Consider the following 25,157-nt stretch of genomic DNA (forward strand, 5'->3'; position numbering starts at 1 on the left):
TATATTCAGTAGAAAATAGTACAAAGACAACATATCAAATGTTGAAACTTAGAAATGTTGTTGTTTCTTGAAAAAAATATGCCCACTTTGAATTTGATGCCAGCAACACATTTAATAAAGTTCAGACAGAAGCAACAAAAGACTGGTAAAGTTGTGTAATGGTAAAAAAAAAACTGGGGGAATATCACTAATAACTAATTAGATCAATTGGCAATAGGTCAGTAACATGATTGGGTATTAAAAGATCATTTCAGAAAGGATGGGTTTGTCAGAAGTGAGGATGGGGAGGAGTTCACCACTCGATGAAAAACTGCATGAGCAAATAGTTCAACAATTTAAGAATAATGGTAAAATTGCAAAGAGTTTGGGGATCTCGTCATCTACAGTACATAGTATCATTAAAAGATTCAGAGAATCCGGAGAAAACTCTGTATGGAAGGGACAAGGCCGAAAACCAATATTAGATGGCCGTGATCTTCGGGCCCTCAGACGGCACTGCATTAAAACCAGACACAATTCTATAGTGGAAATCACTGCATGGGCTCAGGAACATTTCCGAAAACCATTGTCTGTGAACACAGTATATTTTTGGGAATCAAGCCATGTGGCTTGTTATCAGTGTGTAGTACAGCAGCCATGATGGTATGGTGGTGCCTTAGTGCACATGGCATGGGTGACCTGCACATCTGCTGAACAATATATACAGGTTTTGGAGCAACATATGCTGCCATCCATACTATGTCTTTTTCAGGGAAGACCTTGCTTATTTCAGCAAGACAATGCCAAACCACATTCTGCACGTGTAAAAACAGCATGGCTCCAATGTAAAAGAGTCTGTGTGCTAAACTGGCCTGCCTGCAGTCCAGACCTGTTACCCATTAAAAACATTTGATGCATTATGAAATAAAAATATGACAAACTAGATCCCGAACTGTTGAGTAGCTGAAATCCTGTATCAAGCAAGAATGGGAAAACATTTCACTTTCAAAACTACAGCAACTGGTCTCCTCAGTTCCCAAACACTTACAGCGTATTATTGAAAGAAGAGGTGTTGTAACACAGTGGTAAACATGCCCTTGTCCCACATTTTTGGGACGCTTGTGTTTATAAACCTGTGTTTATAGAAGAATGGTGACTCCTATCCAATAGGCTAAAGACAGATAGACACCCAGTCCTGAACACATAATTGATTTTGACGTATGCAACAAAAAAAATTGAGTACTGTACAGTTCAGAGACAAACTAGTGTAGCTTAGCTTAGCTAAATGTCTGTTGTTATTGTTCAGAATCATTTCCACTTACATGCAACACTTATTATATTTCATTCGGAATCCAGATGCATCAATAAACTTTAAATTTTTTGGTTAAAATACTCTGCATTTTATTTACCTTATGCATGAGTTTTTCCATGGGGATGAGCAGATCGATATCTAAGTACTGATGCTTTTTTGATATTCACATCACAATATCAATACAAGGTACTTTCTTTAACCAGTGATTTCAATATCAATTTATTTTGGATGAAACTGTGTATTAGATGCCAAGACATCACAGATACAACCAAATTTCTCATCTCACCGCACTGTGCTTCATCATCCAGTAGGACAATGATACCAAACCTTGGAGTCTTTTGATGCCAAAAAGTGGAAAGGTCAATCAGCCGATCTAAATTCATTTGAGCAGGCCTTCATATGCAGAAAACGAGACTCTGCACAAAAGGCCCCAGACCAAGCGGGAACTGGAGCTGGCTGCAGAACATGCCTGGCAGTGTGTCAACAAGGAAAATACCCAGTGTCTAGTCGATTAGTCTCAGGCGGGAGAATATCTGATCAAGTACAAGACATGACTACTTAATTGTACATGTACAATATAAATCTGTCCTAATACTTTTGGTACCCTAAATGGGCGGACGAGGTATAAAATGTGCAGTCATTTCAGAAAGGTTAATTCTATATGAATAAAATACATTTTAAATGTAACTGACTGCACTTTAAACCTATTTTAATTGCAAAGAAAACTGTATTTTAACAGTTTTATTTCTTTACATGAGCCTCCTTTGGTACTTGAAATTGTCAGTCTAATCACGTGGGTGATAAGGTGTTGTGCAAGACGTAACATTACCCCGGGACAAAGTTTTGTGCAAACTGACCAATCAGAGTATGTGAACTTAAAAAGAAAGAAATCATTCTCCATATACCCAAACCAATGTGTTAATCATGAGTCTGGTTTGATTGCAAATTTGTTTTTGTTTTTTACAGATTTATGAGCATGAATGAGTGAGGCAGCAAGTGTAAGAGTCAGAGCCAGCCATAGCAATTTAGTTTTTTGGCTGGACGACAAGGCATTATCACAGACATTAGAGCTTTGGCTCTAAGTGATTGGGCAGTGAATTGTTGTCTGTATGAATGTGATATCATAGTACATTGCCTGAAAATCTTCATGGGCATGTACAAAAAGGCACACTGTTTTTGTCACTGATTCCAAAACCCCATAGTGACAAACTGACATAATTGCTTCTGTTGTACGTACTGTAGTTCTGAGTGTTAACAATAGAAACATCACATTTTTGATAAGATAAATAATCTTCTGATATAAATGTAATACAGCATATGAAAGCAACAAGTCTTGACTACAAGATAGAACAGTTTGTTTTCACCTGTGACTTACTAGCTTTGTGAGACCAGATTTGATCATAAGGCGCCTGTGACTTTCATTATGAATTTCTTGTTTAGAAAATCAACTGTCATCAGCGAAGGATTTGGGCTACAAAAAAATTATCATCCCAGTTACACTCTGAATTTCTGTGATGCACAGAAGCTGTTTGATGGTAGGGATGACATGCTGGGGTTTCAATGTTGGGGTTCAGTTATTGATAAAATCATGAAAAAATAAGCAATCTAGAGAAGTAGCAGTCTAGAGAAGCAATTTAAAAATGCAATACCTGATGTAGTGGAATGCTTTAATATTTGATAGATATTTTTTATATCTATTTGCTATGTAAATATGCTTCCTAAAATAAGCCAATTCTACTTTATTTTGAGATATCCCAAACTACATTTCGGCATAAATCCAAACCTGTCCACTCATTCCCTCTAAACATCCCATCCAGTCCCTCCATGCATTTATTTATGCATTTTGAAATCTGTGTGTGACAGTTTTGTAAATTTATTTGGAACACATACCTTTGTTTATTTGACATGTAATTCATATTACTCCCTTACTTTTTTAGTATGGGACTATCCAAATCAAAATGCAGATAGGAGCACGTTCCAACAGTGTGAGAGAGAAAATTAACCTTGCATAACATGTTATTCCTGAGGCTGTTGCCTTTGTCTTGCATATTCATGAATTGTTCTGAACCAGCCTTTTTTCTTTTCTTCTTCATAATTTATCTTTTTTGTTCCTCAAACTCTGTTTCCTCCTTCAATGACGGCAAAAGAGACTGCGTTTCCTGAACGTCTGAAGGACTCACCTGAGGGAGATACAGCACACCATGGTCCCTCTTATCAACAGCCTTTCACAATGCAGAAATGTGTGACCTGTCAGAAAAATGTTAAGACGGCAGCAGCATGGCTTTCACACATAAAGGAAAATACGTCATCTTTACGCACAATCATCCAACAAGCTCAGGAATGTTGCTTTTTGGTCCAAATGTTGCTTTACATCATATACTGTGGGTTAACCTGTTTTCATCATACAATGGCTTCAGAAGATCTCCCTTCTGTTGTCAGTGTATGCCTTTAAATCTGTGTAATTACACAGAAAGTGTTATACTCAGGATTTAGCAAGAAATTAGGAATTCAATATAAAAAGGGGTTTTGCAGGTTTCTGCAACAGTGAGGTAGAACTGATACGAAACGGGAAATAAAGCATGAAGTGATAACAAAGCTGAAAAATGTAGAAAGAAACAACTTCTTACTTGAAAAGGAGTGCCATCTCCTTTGTCTCCTCTTCCCCCATGCCTTGACACTCAATAATGTAACAGATTAACAAAATAGAGAAAGTCTCTGGAGCAAATGTGCATGCTCAATCATGTTCTGTCATGCACAATAGCACAGGTAGCTCAATTTGTCCCCTCCTTACTCTCTACCTTGTTAAAATATCAGATTCATCATTGAAAAACCAACAACTATTTTAGAAGTTTAGCTATGTGCAAATATATCTGTCACAAATACGCATGTGTCAACAGCACATGTTGTTTATGTTAAATTGACATCTGGAAATATGCTTTTTTTTCATTTTATGTGGTTCTTTGATCTTCCATTACTAACATATGTCAATTTCATGTGAATTAAATAATACTTGAATACTTGACAGCGTATGCACATTAATGCTGTAGATATGTCTGTGACAATATACAATTTTGTTCAACAGACCATTCACATGCTACTATGTCAAGTGATAAATTATGCACATAATGTAAAGGAAATCACCCTTGACACTTCATCAGTCCTCATTCAGTATCAATTGTTAATGAGATCTCATGAGGGTACAGTTATTGCCTGAGCTTCAGGATCGCTTCCATTGTACAGTGTAAGTTCAAAATTAAAAATGAATACACCACTGTTTTATAATTCATAATTTATAATTCAGACTTTTTATTGTTTATTCGAAAAAAAGAACACACTTTTGGAGTGATGTAATGTCATTACATCCACCTGAAAGAATGGAGAACATTTCCATATGTTTTTGTTAGCACTTAAGCTAAACTTGTTAGGTGAGGGAGTAGTATTCTCAGACTGCTGCTGGGTTTCTTGGCTCCATTTAGGCCATTTGGACCTCTGAAACAGTAATTTATCTGAAACTACCGCAAGAGATTCCAAGGTGCAAGTCTGAACAGTAGATGTGTCTCATACAACATCTCTGTACATTCTACCATACATAAGACAACTTGAAGGGCAATCCGGAGGCAGGGTTAAATTCACAAGCAGCAGGTTAGCCCTTTTTTCCATTCAAATGTTCAGTGCTGTGCTCATAGTTAACATATAACTAAAAAGGACTGTAACCAAACCAAATAACACAGATATTAGACAAAGGCGACAAAGAAAACACAAAATCTAATTTTATAGAAGACATTTTTTTTCTGTAATTTCACAGTTTTATTTCCCAGACTTGAAAACAACTACATATATAGTAATGTTATTTGTGGATACTGAGAACCCCTAATCAGAATACAGATCTGTTCAACTTCTTTGGAAATTAGTGTGTCACAAGAACTGCATTATGGATTGGAATTGTGTTCAGTATTCTCAAGGACATTTTCCTAGGTGCTATCTTCATAAAAATAAATGAATATTAATTGTATTATTAAGTAAGCAATTCTACATTGATTTTGTCATTACATTTAATCAGTGAGTTAGAGCAAAGGTTCACAAATGCAAATCTTTGATTTCACATGTCTGGAAGAAGTAATGTTGTAAACTATCAAATTGTTGATTGAATAAACTCCTTTTAACATTAGAAAACCGATGAGCAGTAAAGAAATATTGCTTCAAACATAAAATGAATCCAAAGATTCACTTTGAGACAGGGAGTGTATTTGACTGCAACCCAATGAGAACAAACCTTTGTCCCCACACAGCGGGTGAATCCAGATTCTCTTTTGATTAATGACATTCACCCAGTGAATCAATTTTAATCTCTATTAATAATCCACTGTATTAACAAAGCATTGACTGGTTTTCAGTATATTTCCCAAGAGTAAAACACAAGAAGACATATCAAACTGAAAGTATGCAAACTACTTTAGGGCATGAACATCTTAAAACCTATGTGCACCCTATAACAGAAAGTGAGAGAGAAGCATTGTTTGCTAGCAGCTTTGTAAACATCTATATAATCTACATGGGGAATGTATGCTCAGCTAGTATACTGAATATGGAGAAATTACTGAACACAATAATAAGAATGGACAAAGTCCAGAGCCCTGCAGAGATAAAGGTCAATAGACAACTTACTACTCAACAAATGAAGAAATAAATAAATAAAAAACAAATACAATTAGGGTACTTATACAATATATTGACGATTGCATTTTATGGGTTCAAATTAAATCATTCACAAATGTAAATTTCATTTTTGGCCCTGCTCAAGACAATCAACCTAGTAGATCAACAACAAACATCTATAGAACCAACCTCCTCCTCCTCACCACCACCACCAACACATTGCTTTCCAAAAGGTAAATGCTGCAGTCCTACAGCAGTAGTCCAGTGGAAGGGACATTCCGTTTAGCCATACTCCTTTGAGTTGTAGTATCACACCCAAAACACACCCACCAAGACACATCGGTCACATGTCTTTTCTCTCTGACTGCTTTTTTACCCCTTCTTCCTGGAATCCGAGAGCTGGGAGGCATGGACCCCTTAGAGCCGGCTGGAGCTACGGCTCTGCTCCATGGTGGTGAAAAACAGGCAAATGGCAGCGGTGAGCAGCGTGTGCATGGACTCGTACATCAACTTGGGAGAGAAGACGCTCCAGATGAAGAGGTGGTAGCGCAGGGCTGTGACCAGGACCACGTAGGCCGCCATTGGCACCGAGCGAAGCAGTGCGAGGCAGTAGCAGCCATGGCCAACTGCCACGGAGCTCCTGGAGGGAAGAGGAATTGATTCGGTTGTCAAAACAATGGAAATATAGTCGTCTCCAGCAGGCAAAACAACATATGCCCACCTGACCAAAATAATACAATACCAGTCAAACGTTTGGACACACCTACTCATTGAAGGGTATTTCTTTAGTTTTACTATTTTCCAGATACAAGAACAATCGTGAATACATCAAAACTATGAAACAACACATATGGATCCATACAGCAATCAAAAAGGTGCTAAACAGATAATAATACATTTAATATTATAGATTCTTCAACATAGCCATTGTTTGCCTTGATGACAGCTTTGCACACCCTTTGCATTTTCTCAACCAGCTTCATGAGGTAGTCACCTGGAATGCTTTTCTAACAGTCCTTTCCTGGTTTTGATGTCTTCACTAATATTGTACAATGTGGAAAATCAAAGGAAGGTTTAGAGTGAGGAACAGAAGGGTGCAAATTGAACACTTCTGTTCCTCACTCAAAAGTTTCCTTTTCAGCTTTTTTGGAAAGGAAAGAAAAAGGTGCAGTGGTCATTTTTTCCAGGACTGTGTTCTACTGAAACCAGAGTTAAACTCACAGGCTAAACCTGTAGCAGCTCTTAGATCTTTGAGGTACATGCTTTCACATAATGAGAACCTGTGTGTTGTATATCTCAATGCTTATGGTCAAGTAAGCATGATATTGACTTTAAGGCCTTGGTTTGCTTAAAAAGAGAGTGATCTTATTGTGTATTGAAACAGGGCCAGCACTGTCTGAAAGTAGTACAGGAAATGACCTCGGATGTTATCGAGGGCAAACCTTAAATTCAAATGAAAGGCTGAAACAGTGCTTCGATTCCAGACTATTCAAAAGGCTTCAAACAGTCTTTGTTTGTTTCAAAACAGTCGGAAATGAAAGCTGCTTTCACCCACTGCCCTCTCACATTCCTTCACCTTCACAGACAGAAGTACCCATTTGCACACAAAAAAGAAACGCATCTGCATTCATTCTGGCACATTGTCCACAGACGTACACATTCACATCCAGCCAGAGTTCTAAATTAACAACCGCAAGTCCTTAAAAACAGCAAGTCCTTTTGGGGGACCCCCCCCCCCACCTAATTTAAAAAAAAGCCAGGTATAACACATTTAGGAAAACATATGATTTTTTTAATTGATTGATACAGATTTTATTGGGCTTACAGGAATTTGGGCAAAATTTCAAGGGTAAGTTCCTTAGAAACTGTGTATGTTCATTTGCAATGAATACAGAGTCGGAAGGTCAGATCCAAGCGCAGAAGGGCTGTTCATTAAATCAAGGTACAGAACATAGAGCAAGAGTCGAAGTCGGAATAAAAAAAACACAGGTAGACAGGCCGCAGGGAGCAACAGTACAAAAGGGGCAGGCAGGAGACAACATTGTTATACAAATAATCTAAAATTCATAACCAAAAGAAACTAATACAGAAAACCTCTTTAACGCTCAGAATGCAGATAAACTGGCAATACCTGGCAAAAAAACAGGAGGAATGAACTGAAATATATAGGGACAGGAATGCGTGCACAGGTGTTCAGAATGCAGGTGACTGTGATCCAAGGAGTGTGCTGCGTTCAGGCGATGAGGTGTGTTTGGTGATCTACGATGGGGCCTCACATTATTAGAAAAGCTATAATGGTTATACACATACCTGTCATTGAAATACGTAATTTGTGGAAGATTAAGTTTCTATATTATATGAAAAGTCATACTGAGATCAAATTGAAAAATAAATCTCTATGATGTCTGTGAGCAACATTCTGCGCAACAAAGAGTAATATCAGTAAAGAGTAATATCAGTAAAGATCAGTAAAGAGTAATATCAGTAAAGAAAAAGTAAAGAGTAATATCAGTAAAGATCAGTAAAGAGTAATATCAGTAAAGACCAGTAAAGACTAATAGATGCTCCTATAGTGATTGAGACACACAAAATGAGATTTGACAAGATTCACCAAAAAGGCAATCCAAATTGTCCAGCATCACAGTACTTTTATAGATTTTTTTGGGTCATGTACTTTGTTATATTTTTATTTGTCTAACATAATGAGTGACAACAAGCACATCTCTCATTCACTACTATGATCAATGAAGTGTAAGCGTTTGGTTACCAGGTAAACCAGAAGACCCAGAGGAACCCCGAGTTAAATGGGGAGCTGGCCGAGGTGGAACAACTCCGGCAGACAAGATGACAACACTGAGCGAGAGAAAAGCCAAGCCACTGTAAACTCTGAAGACTCCCCTGAATTTTCTGAAGGCCGGAGTTATCAAGAACTCAGTAACGTTCTTAACTGTATGATTAGATTACCCAGGTTCCCTGTTCACCTGTTGTGTGGTCAATAAAGCTACTCTTCTGCTCCAATATGATAAATGTCTTACATTTCTCAGCAGCCAAAGGCTCTGTAAACAACACTAATCTATAGTACTTTGATTTTGAAACCTTAAAGGGATAGTTCATCCTAGATTCATATTTGGGTGAAAAGACAGTTGTTCTACCATGTGGTCATTTTTAACAAGCACATTTTTCAACTCTGTCCAAGCCTGGAATTAGCATTATCCAAAATACTGTAATTAATTTAAACTGTGTGTCTTAAGCAACAAAAACTGCATTGTAATATACAGTCACCTAAAAGATTACTAAGAACACCATACTAATACTGTGTTTGACCCTCTTTCACCTTCAGAACTGCCTTAATTCTACGTGGCATTGATTCTACAAGGTGGTGAAAGCATTCTTTAGAAATGTTGGCCCATATTGATAGGATAGCATCTTGCAGTTGATGGAGATTTGTGGGATGCACATCCAGGGCACGAAGCTCCCGTTCCACCACATCCCAAAGATGCTCTATTGGGTTGAGATCTGGTGACTGTGGGGGCCATTTCAGTACAGTGAACTCATTGTCATGTTCAAGAAACCAATTTTAAATGACTCGAGCTTTGTGACATGGAGCATTATCCTGCTGGAAGTAGCCATCAGAGGATGGGAACATGGTGGTCATAAAGGGATGGACATGGTCAGAAACAATGCTCAGGTAGACCGTGGCATTTAAACAATGCCCAATTGGCACTAAGGGCCTAAAGTGTGCCAAGAAAACATTCCCCACACCATTACACCACCACCAGCCTTCACAGTGGTAACAAGGCATGATGGATCCATGTTCTCATTCTGTTTACGCCAAATTCTGACTCTACCATCTGAATGTCTCAACAGAAATCGAGACTCATCAAACCAGGCAACATTCTTCCAGTCTTCAACTGTCCAATTTTGGTGAGCTCGTGCAAATTGTAGCCTCTTTTTTCAATTTGAAGTGGAGATGAGTGGTACCCAGTGGGGTCTTCTGCTGTTGTAGCCCATCCGCCTCAAGGTTGTGCGTGTTGTGGCTTCACAAATGCTTTGCTGCATACCTCGGTTGTAACGAGAGGTTATTTCAGTCAAAGTTGCTCTTCTATCAGCTTGAATCAGTCGGCCCATTCTCCTCTGACCTCTTGCATCAACAAGGCATTTTCGCCCACAGGACTGCCGCATACTGGATGTTTTTCCCTTTTTACACCATTCTTTGTAAACCCTAGAAATGGTTGTGCGTGAAAATCCCAGTAACTGAGCAGATTGTGAAATACTCAGACCAGCTCGTCTGGCACCAACAACCATGCCACGCTCAAAATTGCTTTCCCATTCTGACATTCAGTTTGGAGTTCAGGAGATTGTCTTGACCAGGACCACACCCCTAAATGCATTGAAGCAACTGCCATGTGATTGGTTGATTAGATAATTGCATTAATGAGAAATTGAACAGGTGTTCCTAATAATCCTTTAGGTGAGTGTAGGACTAGTGTTGTTTACCTCAAAGAACCTGTCAATGTTTTATTCCTCAAAAAAAAAAGATTGACGCTATATATATCTGATTTTCAACTGATGCTTCCTGGATTTAACGGTCAGTTATGTTCACAATAGTATCATTCCAAGTGTCCCAAAGTAATAACTGTTAACAACCTGGAGCAATCACTTAGCATTTGCTAGCTACCGATGACATCATTGCCGAATAACAGAGGCTGTGTGTGGTGGCAACAGAAAACAGTGTGCATAGTGCCAGTTTGAAGTCACGAAATTCCGCCAAAACTTGTCAGTATTCAGTTAAAACAATGCTAGCACGATCAATTACTGACTTCAGTTTTAGTCAGTTTTAAGGGATTTTTGAGTTAATTTCCACTTGCAATGCAGCTTTTGTTGCTTGGGACACACCATTTCAATTAATGAATTTGGACGATGCTAATACCAGGCTAGGACAGAGTTGAATAAGGCTAGTGGCAAAGAAATATTCATAGGCCTTCAAGAACAACTCAAGGTATTTCACCCAAATATTAATCTAGAACGAACTAACAAGAAATTGTGTGATTGTTCCTTCACCCATCCTGACCATAGAAATCAGTGAATTGCCCTTGAATGTTTTATTTTTACAAAAGCAGTTTGAATATATTGATATAGTAGCCAGTTGCTAGCTAGCTGTGTTAATAACTACAACCTTTGGATATACTGGTAAAGTAACCAGATTGGTTGTTACCTTGCTAATGAGCTAACATGAACGAAACAAGGTATTTGGGGCACAAAATAAGTTTCAGAATGTTCATGGACAAATGACCACAATTAAGCACACCAGTCCCTGACCTAACATAAGGAGTCGCTAGAGTGCAACAAGACATAGGCCCTGGTCGGCGCTGAGCCAATTCGCACAACCCTTCTGCAAGTACTGTTGTTATGCCGTGACCAGGTTTCAAACAGGCCTTCATTATGCTGCAGTGACTTAGATCACTGCTCCAGTTGGGAAATAATGGCTTCTAAATGCAGTATGCATCCTTTTACTGGCCATGCCTCAAACTGCAATGCCACTGTACAATTGAACGAAATGGGTCACACCTTTATATGTTTGAGTCACAAACAAGCAGTCGTGTATGTAGTAACTGTGGAACCACCAAGGTCACAAGTCCGTGCTTGGAAACAGAAGTACAGCAAAGCTCAATAATCACAAAAAAGCCTAAGCTCGTTGCACATTCATAGTGGGATGCTGCAGCCAGGTAATCTCACAGTTCTGGGGGAAGGAACTTCAAGCCCAGAACGTTGTTCCTCCCAAACAAATAAAGGCATGCTGAAGTGCCGCATTGAGCCAATTTATGGTAGGTGTTGAACACAAAGGTGCGTGTGGGATTCTTTGTTTGCCAGTGTCATAGCATAATCATAGAGCACGGCCAAACAGGCCTCCACTGGGGGTGTCAACATAACTGTATTCAGTGACACCGTGACCGTGTCCATCTATCGCTCCCTGAAACATCTATGAATAAACAAGCAAAGGCAAAACACCCTGGTATTTTTGGGCACAAAAAAAAGGAGTGAAAAGAGAAGGCTGGACCTGCAACACGTGTTTCTCAAACCTATGCAGCTCAGGACATTAGTCATGTTTTGCATCTACTCAGACTATTACAGTGCTAGATATCTGTATGGTCCTGTAAGTTGGTAAAAGATAATTTTGCCTAGAGGTTGTAATGAGTGATAAGCACTTCAAAAATGTTTCAAAGTTAGGTGTGGTTATGGTGTTATTATCGAAAATAATTATGCTTAATGAGATAAAACAAACAAAACTCAACTCATTCAGCATTATCAACAAAACTCAACTTCTAAAACTAAATACACCCAGACAGAACTTAAAATGCTGAATGAGATATTACTTTTTGTCTGAAGCCAAAACATACTGGAAATTCCAAACTAAATTGGAGCTATGTACTAAGGCAACACAACTATTTTCAGAGTACCGTAAATACATACATTGTATAATATATATTATATTCAGAAATTAGAGGCTAAACAATGTTTGCTTACAATTACATTGTTTTAAAACAATAAAGTACAATGAGCATTATGCTGTATTTGGGGTTCTGATTGCAGTGGTCAAAATACAAGGAGCATACTCATATGGTTCCGAACACACATACAAGAGTTGTACAAGTGTGTTTGTGTCTAATGGAAATGTGATTTTGTTTTCGCATGTCCCACTGTCAATACAATAAAATACATGAAGAACAATAATAAGCAGGAGATCAATAAATGACACCAACAAATTACAACAAGAGGTGATACATACTATGTTGGTGGATGATGATATCTTTCTGTCCACTTTATCACCCACCGCTTACTACTGGCTCATTTATACCTTTTTCTCCTTCTGTAACAAAATATAGGTACAAATGTATGTAATAAATAATATGGATGCAGTACCCAAATTACTAAAATGCCAAATAGACTAATTCATTTGGTTAAATATGTGTATTTTCAGCGGTCAAGTTAACTTTTTAGTTTTACATTCTTTTCATTGAGTGACAGTAAAACCAGTTTGAGGTATAAGCTTCACAGGCATTTAAAGCCCACTACTGGGTTTTCAAATCTCAAATCAGATCTCAGATTATAAAAATTAATATGATTTTGCGAATAACCAGAACGTCAGAAACCAACAAGGCTGGAGATAAGCTGCTAACAGTTATATCAAGGCGGCATGGCATAACTATAAACTGTCGCTATGGAATTCTATTAGGCAGACATTTGAGTAATTAACAACAAGGTGCAATTTATTGGTTTATTTATTGGCTAATATGAGAGCATGTATTCATGTTAGTGATTTACGCACCACTGTAAATGGTGTACTGTGGTTGGGTCATTTTAAATTTTGTGGGTAATTGTGACAGGTGCGTTCTTCAGTTGACTACGGTGACAATCTACCACTACCCTGTACGATGAGGACAACCAGATCCAGATGCCAACCACAGACTTAATCGCCACTTAAGATCTGGCATTATATTATCACTGCAGTATGACATTACCTGAAGCTTGGTCTAATCCGTGCCGACATCAATTGCAAATGGGGACTTAGGTTTATTTAAATGGAGACCCCTTCCTTCAACCACATTCCACAAAGTATGAACATTGATTCATGCATCATTACATAGTAATCTAAAAACGTGACAATTCTTATTATTTCTTGTTGGCGCAAAATGTAAGGACCAGTGGGTTAAATAAGCAATAAGGGGTTGTGACCTATGGTTAACATAGTCCAACGAAAGGATGTACCTATAAGCTCTCCTCAAAAACTAAGAGGGTGGATACTTTTGCGTGGATGCTATTGTTGGCTTGTATGACCAGTAGAAAGTAAACTGAGTGATGTCCATAAGTGAGCTGGCTGGATAACACAATGTTTACTATAACAGTAGCTACTAGTTAATATTAAACTTTAATAGTGTTTCCTCAGTAGTAGTCTTGCCGTAGCTTACTCAGGATGGTTTAGTCAGAAACCAATCAAATTATGTAAAATATTTGCCATAAAAGCAAATGATATCAAACTTTGCACACAAAGTAAACAACTGATGGTTGTTAATCTTTTTTTCAAGTATAAGCTAGGGAGGACAGTGGTACAGAGGCGATTCCACAGACAAAGACAGATAATGGATCTGAAACCAAGAACAATTGCTGGCGGTATCTTAGTGACCAGTTCACCTTCAAGCAAAGGAAAGGACACCGCATCATGACTGAATGCAAGCTTTGCTTAACCATAATAGAGAAGGTTGCCGCCTATAAAATAGTACTGCCTAAGGTCGTAGAGGTTTAATATCAAGCTATGAACAATGAACAATTATGCTATGGATGTATTTAGAAATGTATGTAAACTTCATCTAACCATTCAAAACACCTTTATGAAGCTATTCATGACATATTAAGGTTCTTTACAGTTAATGTTTCACAAAAAAAAAACTGAATACGTTTACTTCCAAACTACAAGGTTGAAATACCTCAAATAGTGCACCGGAGGATAAGGTCCCTTTTGAATTAGTTTGTTTTTAGTTTCACTCTCTTATGATGAGAAGTAACCATTGGCCAACCGCATGTCACCAGCTGATTGGATTACACATGAGTAACGACAAGTCTTCTGGGTAAGGGATTTAGACAACCTGTTAGGTACACAAACAACTGATCAACTCCACTCTCAGTGCCTGAGAAAAATTGGGGCCAGTCAATGAATTAAACAAGTGTCTAAAGCAACATTTCTACAAATACTCAATTTGTATTTTGTGTTTTTTCCCACTGAACAGGTGAAGTCTATCTGAAGCTTCAGCTGGACATAGTAATATACAGTGGGAAGAACAAGTATTTGATACACTGCCGATTTCGCAGCTTTTCCTACTTACAAAGCATGTAGAGGTCTGTAATCTTTATCATAGGTACACTTCAACTGTGAGAGACGGAATCTCAAAAATCCAGAAAATCACATTGTATGATTTTTAAATAATTAATTTGCATTTTATTGAATGACATAAGTATTTGATCAACTACCAACCAGTAAGAATTCCGGCTCTCACAGACCTGTTAGTTTTTCTTTAAGAAGCCCTCCTTTTCTCCACTCATTACCTGTATAACTGCACCTGTTTGAACTCGTTACCTGTATAAAAGACACCTGTCCACACACTCAATCAAACAGACTCCAACCTCTCCTCAATGGCCAAGACCAGAGAGCTGTGTAAGGACATCAGGGATAAAATTGTAGACCTGCACAAGGCTGGGATAGGCAACATGACAATAGGCAAGCAGCTTGGTGAGAAGGCAACAACTGTTGGCGCAATTATTAGAAAATGGAAGAAGTTCAAGATGACGGTCAATCTCCCTCGGTCTGGGGCTCCATGCAATATCTCACCTCGTGGGGCATCAATGATCATGAGGAAGGTGAGGGATCAGCCCAGAACTACACGGCCGGACCTGGTCAATGACCTGAAGAGAGCTGGGAGCACAGTCTCAAAGAAAACCATTAGTAACACATTACGCCGTGATGAATTAAAATCCTACAGCGCACGCAAGGTCCCCCTGCACAAGCCAGCGCATGTCCAGGCCTGTCTGAAGTTTGCCAATGACCATCTGGATGATCCAGAGGAGGAATGGGAGAAAGTTATGTGGTCCAATGAGACAAAAATAGAGCTTTTTGGTCTACACTCCACTCACCATGTTTGGAGGAAGACGAAGGATGAGTACAACCCCAAGAACACCATCCCAACCTTGAAGCATGGAGGTGGAAACATGGAGGATGGATGGGGCCATGTATCGCGAGATCTTGGCCAACAACCTCCTTCCCTCCGTAAGAGCATTGAAGATGGGTCGTGGCTGGGTCTTCCAGCATGACAATGACCCGAAACATACAGCCAGGGCAACTAAGGAGTGGCCCCGTAAGAAGCATCTCAAGGTCCTGGAGTGGCCTAGCCAGTCTCCAGACCTGAACCCAATAGAAAATCTTTGAAGGGAGCTGAAAGTCCTGCTTTTCTGATGTATCAAATACTTATGTCATGCAATAAAATGCTAATTAATTATTAAAAAATCATACAATGTGATTTTCTGGATTTACTTCTGCAGGCTTTGTAAGTGGAAAACCTGCCAAATCGGCAGTGTATCAAATACTTGTTCTCCCCACTGTATGAGACGGAGCATCAGAGGTAAAATTAATCTGAAGATGATTTCTTCTTATCATTGAAGCCAAAAAGTCACAAGGCACAGCGGAGCTGAATGGGTACCTGGCCTTTGCCTAAGACAAGATGGAATTACTTTAGTCCGTTTCACACACAAAGGTGTCTCAAACTGAATTCAGTTCTGCCTGTCTGCCTCAATGTGCCTATTTAGGAATAATAGATTGCTCTTTACTGCAAAAGCGAGCCAGGATAGACTTGATTAACATATAAATCAACTCTTGTTGAAACTATACAGCAAGTTCAGAGAGGCAAATATGTTGCCTTCTCTCAAGCGGTGAAAGATTTACTAATATTATCTAACTGGTCGTGAAAGTGGTCAAACAGGCAGTTGTTTCAAAAAGTTAGAAAGAAAACTGGTTACTTAAGCAACTGTATTGTTCAATTGTTAGCATATATTTATAGCTTTACGACTGCTAAATGTTTTGATAAAACTAAGTTCACACTGTTTATTTTCTCTCTTTCAATGTAATGTTAATTAACATAAATTGCCTCTCAATGTTAATGTTATAATTGCAAAAGTCAATAAAAAGCATGAAGGAAAAAGTAGGCAAGCCTAGTACAGCTGGCCCGTGGGAAGAAGTGACTGTGGAGAGGCCATAAAGAGCAGCAATTTATTGACATAAATCATATTCACAGGCTATATTAGTCCTGGCTTGGTTTACAGCTATAGGTGGTTTCACACCAAGTGGAGGACGGCAGCTGTAACCTGTGCATTCATTGAATGCACCAGGTCCAAGCATGGCCAACAACTAACGGTATTACAAATTGGAAGTATTGAAATGTTGACACCTTTCTACTTATCTATCGAAAAGAAACAGATGATGTTATTTAAATATGATTTTTGTTGTTGTTTGGGAGAACATAATTTCTGTCCATCATCAGCTAGCTTTTTCTGACCAGCTTTCCCAGGTTAACACAAGGTTTTGTATCAATAGCTATACGTTTCTTAGGGGAGAACATCATTTCCATCCACCAGCTAGCTTTTTAGTATCACAGAACAATCAATTTTATTTCGCAAAGCCTGAATGCTTTTTACATCCTTAGTTGTCACAAAGTGCTTTTACAGAATAAAGTTGTTTTCTGTCCAGCAGTCTTACTGTAGCTACCTTGTGGAAGGGAATGGAAGTGTTATCCCTTCCTTTTAGCCATGACTGAAGGAATGTAGGCTGCCTTTTCTGTAATAACAGGTGTGAACCGCAACTGTCCCGGCATCATTACATACTGTCCATACCGATGAAACATTGAGGTATGCATTATGAGTAATAGTCTAATCTGTATGTGTAAAAAATTATTAGTTAAGTTCAGTTTAAGTTTATTTGTTTTAAGTGCAATATCACAATAATGTCACTACAGTCCCTGACAAAAGTCTTGTCTCTTATCTATTTTGTAGAAACACCTGCTATTAACCTGACTTTTAATTAATCAATTGGTGTTAGAAATAGCTCATATGAAAAGCTAAAACCCTCCCAAATGATGTTTAATGCAGTGAAATAAATTAGTTTCACTGAAAAAAGATTTATACTTTAATCAAGACAGAAAGGTCAAATTTTGGCAAGACAAAAGTTTTGTCGCCTATACAGAAATTGAACAAATTTACTGCAAATACAAAAATATGTCAGCAAATTAAGTAGTGGTGCTGTGAGATCCAAATTTAATATCTTGTATAACTTCCATGAGCTTGAAGGACTGCATCCATGTGGTTTGGCAAGGATTCATACAATTTATTGAGTCATCAGGAATAGCAAAGAAAGCAGTCTTGCATGCCTCCCAGAGTTCATCAATATTCTTTGGTTTTGTCTTCCATGCTTCCTCTTTCATCCTACCCCACATATGCTCAATGATGTTCATGTCTGGTGACTGGGCTGGTCAATCCTGGAGCATCTTGATCTTCTTCGCCTTGAGGAACTTTGATGTGGAGATGGAAGTATGCGATGGAGCACCATCCTGCTGCAGAATTTGGCCTCTTTTATGGTTGGGAATATAAGAAGTAGCTAAGATTTCTTGGTATTTTAGACTATTGATGTTGCCTTCCACCCTGCAGATCTTTCGCACACCCCAGACCATGATTTTTCCGCCACCGAACTTCACTGATTTCTGGGTGAATCTCAGATCCATGCGGGCTCCAGTAGGTCTCCTGCAATATTTGCGGCGACTGTGGTGTAATTCAACAGAAGATTAATCTGAAAAATCCACCTTCTTCCACTTTTCCAGCATCCATCCTTTTAGCAGGCTGTGGGCCTTGGCAAATGCCACACGGTTTTTCAATTGTCTTTTGTTTAGTGCTGGCTTCTGGGCACTGATTCGACCATGGAGGCCATTTCGAGACAGGTGACCAGGTCTCGTGTAGCTCTGCTGCAGTGGAAAAGGGGCTGGCCTTGGATTTTCAAGCCAACAAACGGTCCTCTTGAGCAGTTGTCTTGCGGGGTCTGCCTGACCTGGGCTTGTCAAAAACGTCTCCAGTGTTTTCAAATGTTTTTTTTTATCCTCTGTACTTGATGCTGAGACACATTGAAGGTGTATGCCACATCAGCAGTGGATCTGATCTTCATCCTCTTGATAATCAAAACTTTGGTCTCAGGGTGAATCTTGCCGCAGAGGTCTAGTTGCCTTTGATGTGAAGGTCTAGTGTACTGGGGTTGTTTTTATACACACCTGAGACCTAATTGATCCATTATTAGTCACAGGTGAAGCTCATGTGACAAGGCGACAACACTTATGTCTTTGTAAAAATTGACTCAATGGGATTTACCAAGCTGTGAATATTAGAATACTTTTTGACAGTTTCGTTTTGCACTGAAACATTATTACAAAAGCTGTTGGGATTAAAATGAGCCATTTCTTGTAAAGACATCTTGATTAGAAATATATTTCAGCGGCACTTCAGGTCAATTTGTACACAAGCGACAAGACTTTTGTCAGGGACTGTATAGTTCACATTAAATTGTTGATTTTCAAATAGGGTTATTTAATTAGTTAAATAGTGTTAATTAACACGTTAATCTTGAGACGCAAAGACCCAAATGGCATTCCATACTAGTGGATATCAGCTCTGCATTTCAAAGGCGTGTACAGGATCACATTTGTGGTGAATGTCCTGCTTTTAAAGTACCTTTCAAACAAGCACATTTTACAGTGGATATAAAGTCTAAACACCCCTGTTAAAATGCCAGGTTCTTGTGATGTATAAGAATGAGACAAAGATAAATCATGTCAGAACTTTTAACACGTTAAAAGTACTTGGCAGATTTTAAAAAATAATAATCTTGCCCTAGAAGATTTCAGTTTGATTTTCAATTGAATTGTTCACATTATAGGTCACATTAAAAGTGGAAAAAGTTCAGATATTATTTATCTTTGTCTCATTATTTTACATCACAAAAACCTGCCATTTTCACAGGGGTGTGCAGACTTTTTATATCCACTGTATCTGTTGGTAGAGCAAAACACGATAAACAATGTGTCAAACTCTGAGATTACTGTCCAATTGCACTATGATCTGCAGGACCCCTGGACTAATTTATGACCAGGATTCAGACCCCGGTATTGCAATTACGCAGCTAACTACAAGGCAGTGAATATTGCTGCAAAATCGCCATTGAAATATGTGGATTATGTAGCCTTTGTCAGGAACCATATCAGTCACTGAAAAACAAACATAACCTTTTCCTAATAAATCGTCGTTATTGCAACCGGACTACACACATGCTTTAGAAGACAGGACTGGTACATGGTGAATGATGGGTTTCCTAAAGCAGTATGTGGCTCCTGTCGTAATCTTCCAAAATATAAAAAAAAGTGTGGAGGAGGTAGAAAGAAATTGTGGTTTTGCAAGGGAAGAAGCTCATTCCAAATTCATAACGAAAAGAGGTGGTGCAGCAGTCTCAACCCCCAGATGTACCAAAAGATTTTCACTTAAAGAATGGTAGCCTGTAGAAAGTCATGCCAAAATTTTAAGCAGAGAAGTTGTAACGGCTTTATTGACTCTGCGATATGTTGCAACCTTTTCTGATATGTTGCAACCTAGGTAGCAACAGAAAACTTTCAGGAAATGTGTTCTATCCATCCAGTTCGAAGAAATAGTGAAACCACACTAAGCCCGCCTTCAACAAGCCAAGTGGAGTTTTTTTTTTATACTAACATCCATCTTGCAGATGAGAGTCAGCAGCAAATTTTTTTAACAGTTACGTTTCCAGACCTCCAAGGAGGACAGATGAGATTGGAGGTGTGGCCACACAAGACTACCCTCACCCTTACAGCTACCTTTTCATAATAATGCACTATTTCTTCTAGAAAACTGTTGAAATTCTACAATAGTTTAGGATTTTGAGATTTCTTTGGTTTGAGGTTGAACAACACAAAAATAATTGGACTATTACTAAAAAAACGCCTACAGTGTCCAGGACAATATTATTGGCACCATCTAGAAGTAGTTCAATTCAATTCAATATCAAGCAGGTTCATCCTAATGTTATCAAAAGGTTTAAGGCCCATTACACTGTAGTCAACCAGCCTGGACATGATGGTGAGAAAAAGCACCTTGATCAATTACCACAAAGATTCATGCTGACATTCAGACACAACTATGATAGTTTCAACTCACACTATCTGTCGCAACTCAGTGAAAGGATGTTGTATATGGTAGGAAACCCCCTGATGGAGATGTACAGTACTGTAGAAAAGCTCAAACGTAATTTGCTAAAACACACCTGAATATGCTAAAATGGTCTCAGGACTATTTCCTGTCGACAGATGAGACCAATTTAGAGTTTTTAGGTAAGGCACCTGAGTTAACAGAAAACAAAATGAAACCCTAAGAGAAAGAGCACCTTCCCCACATACACAGACTGATGTCTTGAACATGTGAATGGCATCATGAAATCAGTAGAACACTGAGGTATTTTGCAGCATAATGTCAAAACCAGTGTCAGAAAGCTGGGTCTCCATCAAAGGTCACTGATCTTCCAACAGAAGAATGACCCCAAAAAGACCAAACAGGACCCAGGAATGGTTCAAGACAAAACACAAGTGCCAGTGGATATCTCAGAAAACAATCAGCTAGAGGGTGAAATGAAAACTTTCAGAGTAACTAGTGGGTTAGTTTGTGGAAGAGACCAATTATTAAGGTTGGAAGCTATTGTAGTTGATAAAATAAAGGCACACATTTTTTTCCACTTCCTCTCCTCTTCTTCTGTGCTGAAGCCAGAGGTCTGTTTGTTGACTACATTCTAATTTCTTGCCCTAACCATGGGAGTTGTTGTACTGGCAGGCAACAGGCATAGGACAACTTAAGCCCATGTAAGCACACTGGGCTTATTCTGGGTAGATTTACATATCTACAATTTCTACACCTGTGCTCAAACCTAATTAGTCAGGTTTTTGGGCAGAAGCCTTAAAACTCAAACTCAAAATGTAACATTTTGTGCACATCAGCTCCAGTACTCAAAGCAGGTGTACATCTTTGACCGAGTCCAAATATTAATATATACAAGATCGACAATTGTAGGGTTTATTTATACGAATGTTTACTTCAGAAGGTTTGGAAATGTACAGACAGCTATGACCATGTGTACACACTAGGGGTGTGCAAAGCAGCCAGTATTTGTATCTGTATTTGTATTTGTTAAGGGGGAAAAAGTATTTGTATTCGAGTAAAATTCAAAATAGACGTAAAATTTCAGTAATTTTTTGGCGTTACACTTCTAATTTACGTTATAGTGTAAGTATTCTTTAATTAAATCTATTATAATAATTATGGATATGGAAATATTGGTTGATATTTTTCCATAAATCCAGCAATGAACATGTAACAAGGAACGTCATTGAAAAGAAAATAACATAACAGCCATTACCTCATCCATGGTTAAACCAACAACTAATAAATACCCTTTGTGAACATTATGAACCCCACCACCACCCGTCCTTGTTGGAGGACGCTGAACCGACAGAATGAACATGTAACAAGGAACGTCATTGAAAAGAAAATAACATAACAGCCAACTCATCCATGGTTAACAAACAACTAATAAAATACAGAGCGCTCTCTGTTGCTGTGTGGAGAATGAAGATGTGTGGAGCAGCCTGTGTCAGTTACTGCTTTTATTCGTTTCCCCTCCCCCGACTGAACGTCACTCACTCACTCACTCATCCGGGCATGTACTGCGGTCTCATGAGAAAACGCAGCATTTTGATATAACGGTTTTCTTGTTCCCGAATACAAATATTTTTTAAAGTATTTGTTTGAAATAAGTATTTGTAAAAACCACGTTATTTGTGCCTTTCCGAATACCGTATTCGGGTTCGGCTCCACCCTTAGTGTACACACAGTGCCAAGTGGTGGATTAAGCAAACTGTTTTGAAAACAGATTAATTGAGGTGGAATTTTTTTTTACAAAATTTATGAATTACATTTCCTGACAAACAATTTAAAAATTCTGCGATTTAATTGTTTTTCCTACGCACCCTTCATGCAACACTTAACTGGTAACAATATATTATGGAATTTGAGCACTTAATTTATAATGATATGAATCCACACAGTAGTCATTCATTAAATTATGCTAGCCTCATGAAAAAACATTGTTCAATTACTTCAACAGACTGAGACAATGGGAAATCGAATTAGAAGTTGATTCTCCACTGCATTTCAGAGTGCATTGATCTTTGCAGAAAGCAGTGTCTTGGCAGATATCGTCTTGACCTTTTTTATTTTTAATCTCTGTTAGATGAGCAAAATAAGATAAATGGTATTCCAGTGCATATCCAACTGCCACCTCCCCTTGGGTTTAGTGCAACAGGCGCGGTAAATAGGACCATGTCAGACTGGCATCAAACCCAGGATAAGCCAGTCGATAAATGCCCTCAGAACAAACAGGTTCATAAAACAGGTGCATAAAACAGTTTTAGGATTTTTTGATAAATCCCACTTTTTTGATGAATACGCACATTCTTAATTCCATTCCTAAATACAGATTTAGGATTGTTTCTATGCAATACTGATAATGAGGTCCTAAGTTCATACAAGTCACTATTTTTCTGCATATATTATTTTTATTACATTAACAACACTTACTTGGATATTCCAAAAGATGGCACTTCTAACCATTCTTTTGGAATTAATGTGTAATTTGACCATTTAGTAGAATTTTGTAACAACTGCTTCTCCTAAAACAAGGCATACACTAAAAAAACTATGTTCCTACAAGCATTGCAAACCTAACATGATGCTATCTGCTGACCATTAGGGCAATGAGTTCTTAGCTGATGTGCAATTACTTTAATAGACTGAGAAAATACTAGTGGTAGAAAAACATTGAGGCTATAATAAACAGACCAAAAATAGATTCCAGTGGAACAATTGTAATGACAGTACAGCACAAGGAAAAGAGAAGTGGAACTACAGTTATATGAACAGAAGTGCTTGAACTCTTTTTTTTACTCCTACGCCATAGTTGTATGACGGATGTAACTGTATTAGGTGCGAGGTGTCCCCTTCAGACAGGAGCGTTCCTTCTTAGGAAATAAACTGCATGATTAATTATACCCTCCAGGCAGTCAAGCCTCCAGCCATGCCTTGCCGTGCTGCCTACGTAGTCGTTAGCACTGACTGCACTGGGAGTCTGTCTTACCAGCAGTGTCTCCCGTCCGCCCAGACATACACACAGCTGGCATTGCAACCCTTGAGCATGTAATTATTAAAATGATGTTGTGATGCAGAACAGGCCACATTACTCACACCCCGCATATGATTAATCAAATATTTCATTAATCAAGGGATGCTGTCTTTTTGTCCCCTCATTTTGTGTCTACAAGTTTTAATGGAAAGAACAGGTGTCATCCCAGCAAACAGGGGACCATGACATAACCTTTCCCACTTTCAGGGGACATCTTAATGACTCTGTTGTTGCAGGGATCAAGTAAACTTTATATGACAACATATCCGTTACCAATAAAAAATTGCACTTGTGTCTTCACATCATCCTTCAATACATCCTCATTCCTTTGAAGCGATATAGATCTGCCATATATCTGGAATCTGGCATATTAGGTATACATTCATCATTTGTCCCAGGCAAAGGTCTCTATCTCCCTGATGAGTTATTAATTGAAGGACATCCCCTCTTTGTAAATGTGATCAGTCATTAGTTATGAGTGTTCACGCCTTTCCTGTACCCCTCTCTAGTGTCTTTACTTGCAGTCTTCCTCTTAAACTAGCTTTTGTATTCATTTGGTGAGCTTCCTCTATCTTGACCCTATCCTCCTGGGAGAAGGATTAAAGAGGCATGTCTGCCTGTAACGGAGTGTGAGATACAGCATGTGCACCAAGGGACACCACCTCTAGATCGCTGGAGCTAAAGAAGTTGAATTTACTGAACTTCAGAGAACTGGCCCTTTTTAACATCTGAAATGTAGGTTCCTTCTGCATATACTTCACAAAGACACACAGTGCCTTCAGAAAGTATTCAGACCCCTTCACTTCCCCACATTTTGTTGAGATGTTCCTAGAATGTGAATGGAGTAAACCTGTGGCAACATCTATTGATTGTACATGTTTAGGAAAGGCACACGTCTATTTAAGGTCCCACACAGCGCATGTTAAAGCAAAAACCAAGCTATTAAATACTCTCAGCAGACCACCAATACTTGTGAAATGGAAGAAGTCTGAAACCACAAAGATTCTTCTTAGGGGTTGTTGTCTTGCAAAACTAGGTAACCCAAGAAAAACGACTTTGATTAGAATTAGAGTTTCCTTGCAGACAGTGGCAGGCCTGACATCACTCCTGAGTAAAAGGCATATGGCATGCTGGCTGAAGGACTGCAATTTCTCTCTTTTTTTTTTTTTTCATACCAAAACTGAATTATTAGGCCTGAATGCCAAGCACTGTGTTTGGTAAAAACAATGTGCCGCTGGCTAATACCAACCCTATGGTGAAACATGCAGGTGGGAGCATCATGCTCTGGGGATGCATCTCAGCAGCAGGGACTGAGAGACTGGTCAGGTTTGGGGGAAG

General features: G+C 38.7%; 1 protein-coding gene across 2 annotated transcripts in view; it reads right to left on the bottom strand.

Annotated features, from left to right (window-relative positions):
* Positions 1-5,046: 5,046 nt before the first annotated feature.
* pigg (phosphatidylinositol glycan anchor biosynthesis class G) overlaps positions 5,047-25,157 on the bottom strand; it is a 118,902-nt gene continuing 98,791 nt past the window's right edge. For both annotated transcript variants that reach the window (XM_010904606.4, XM_010904608.4), the window contains one exon: positions 5,047-6,587. In XM_010904606.4, the coding sequence (XP_010902908.2) occupies positions 6,365-6,587 (223 nt within the window). In that variant the 3' untranslated portion in view covers positions 5,047-6,364. The remainder of the gene's footprint in view (positions 6,588-25,157) is intronic.

Source organism: Esox lucius, chromosome 4 (assembly GCF_011004845.1).
Source record: "Esox lucius isolate fEsoLuc1 chromosome 4, fEsoLuc1.pri, whole genome shotgun sequence".
NCBI classification, from domain to species: domain Eukaryota; kingdom Metazoa; phylum Chordata; class Actinopteri; order Esociformes; family Esocidae; genus Esox; species Esox lucius.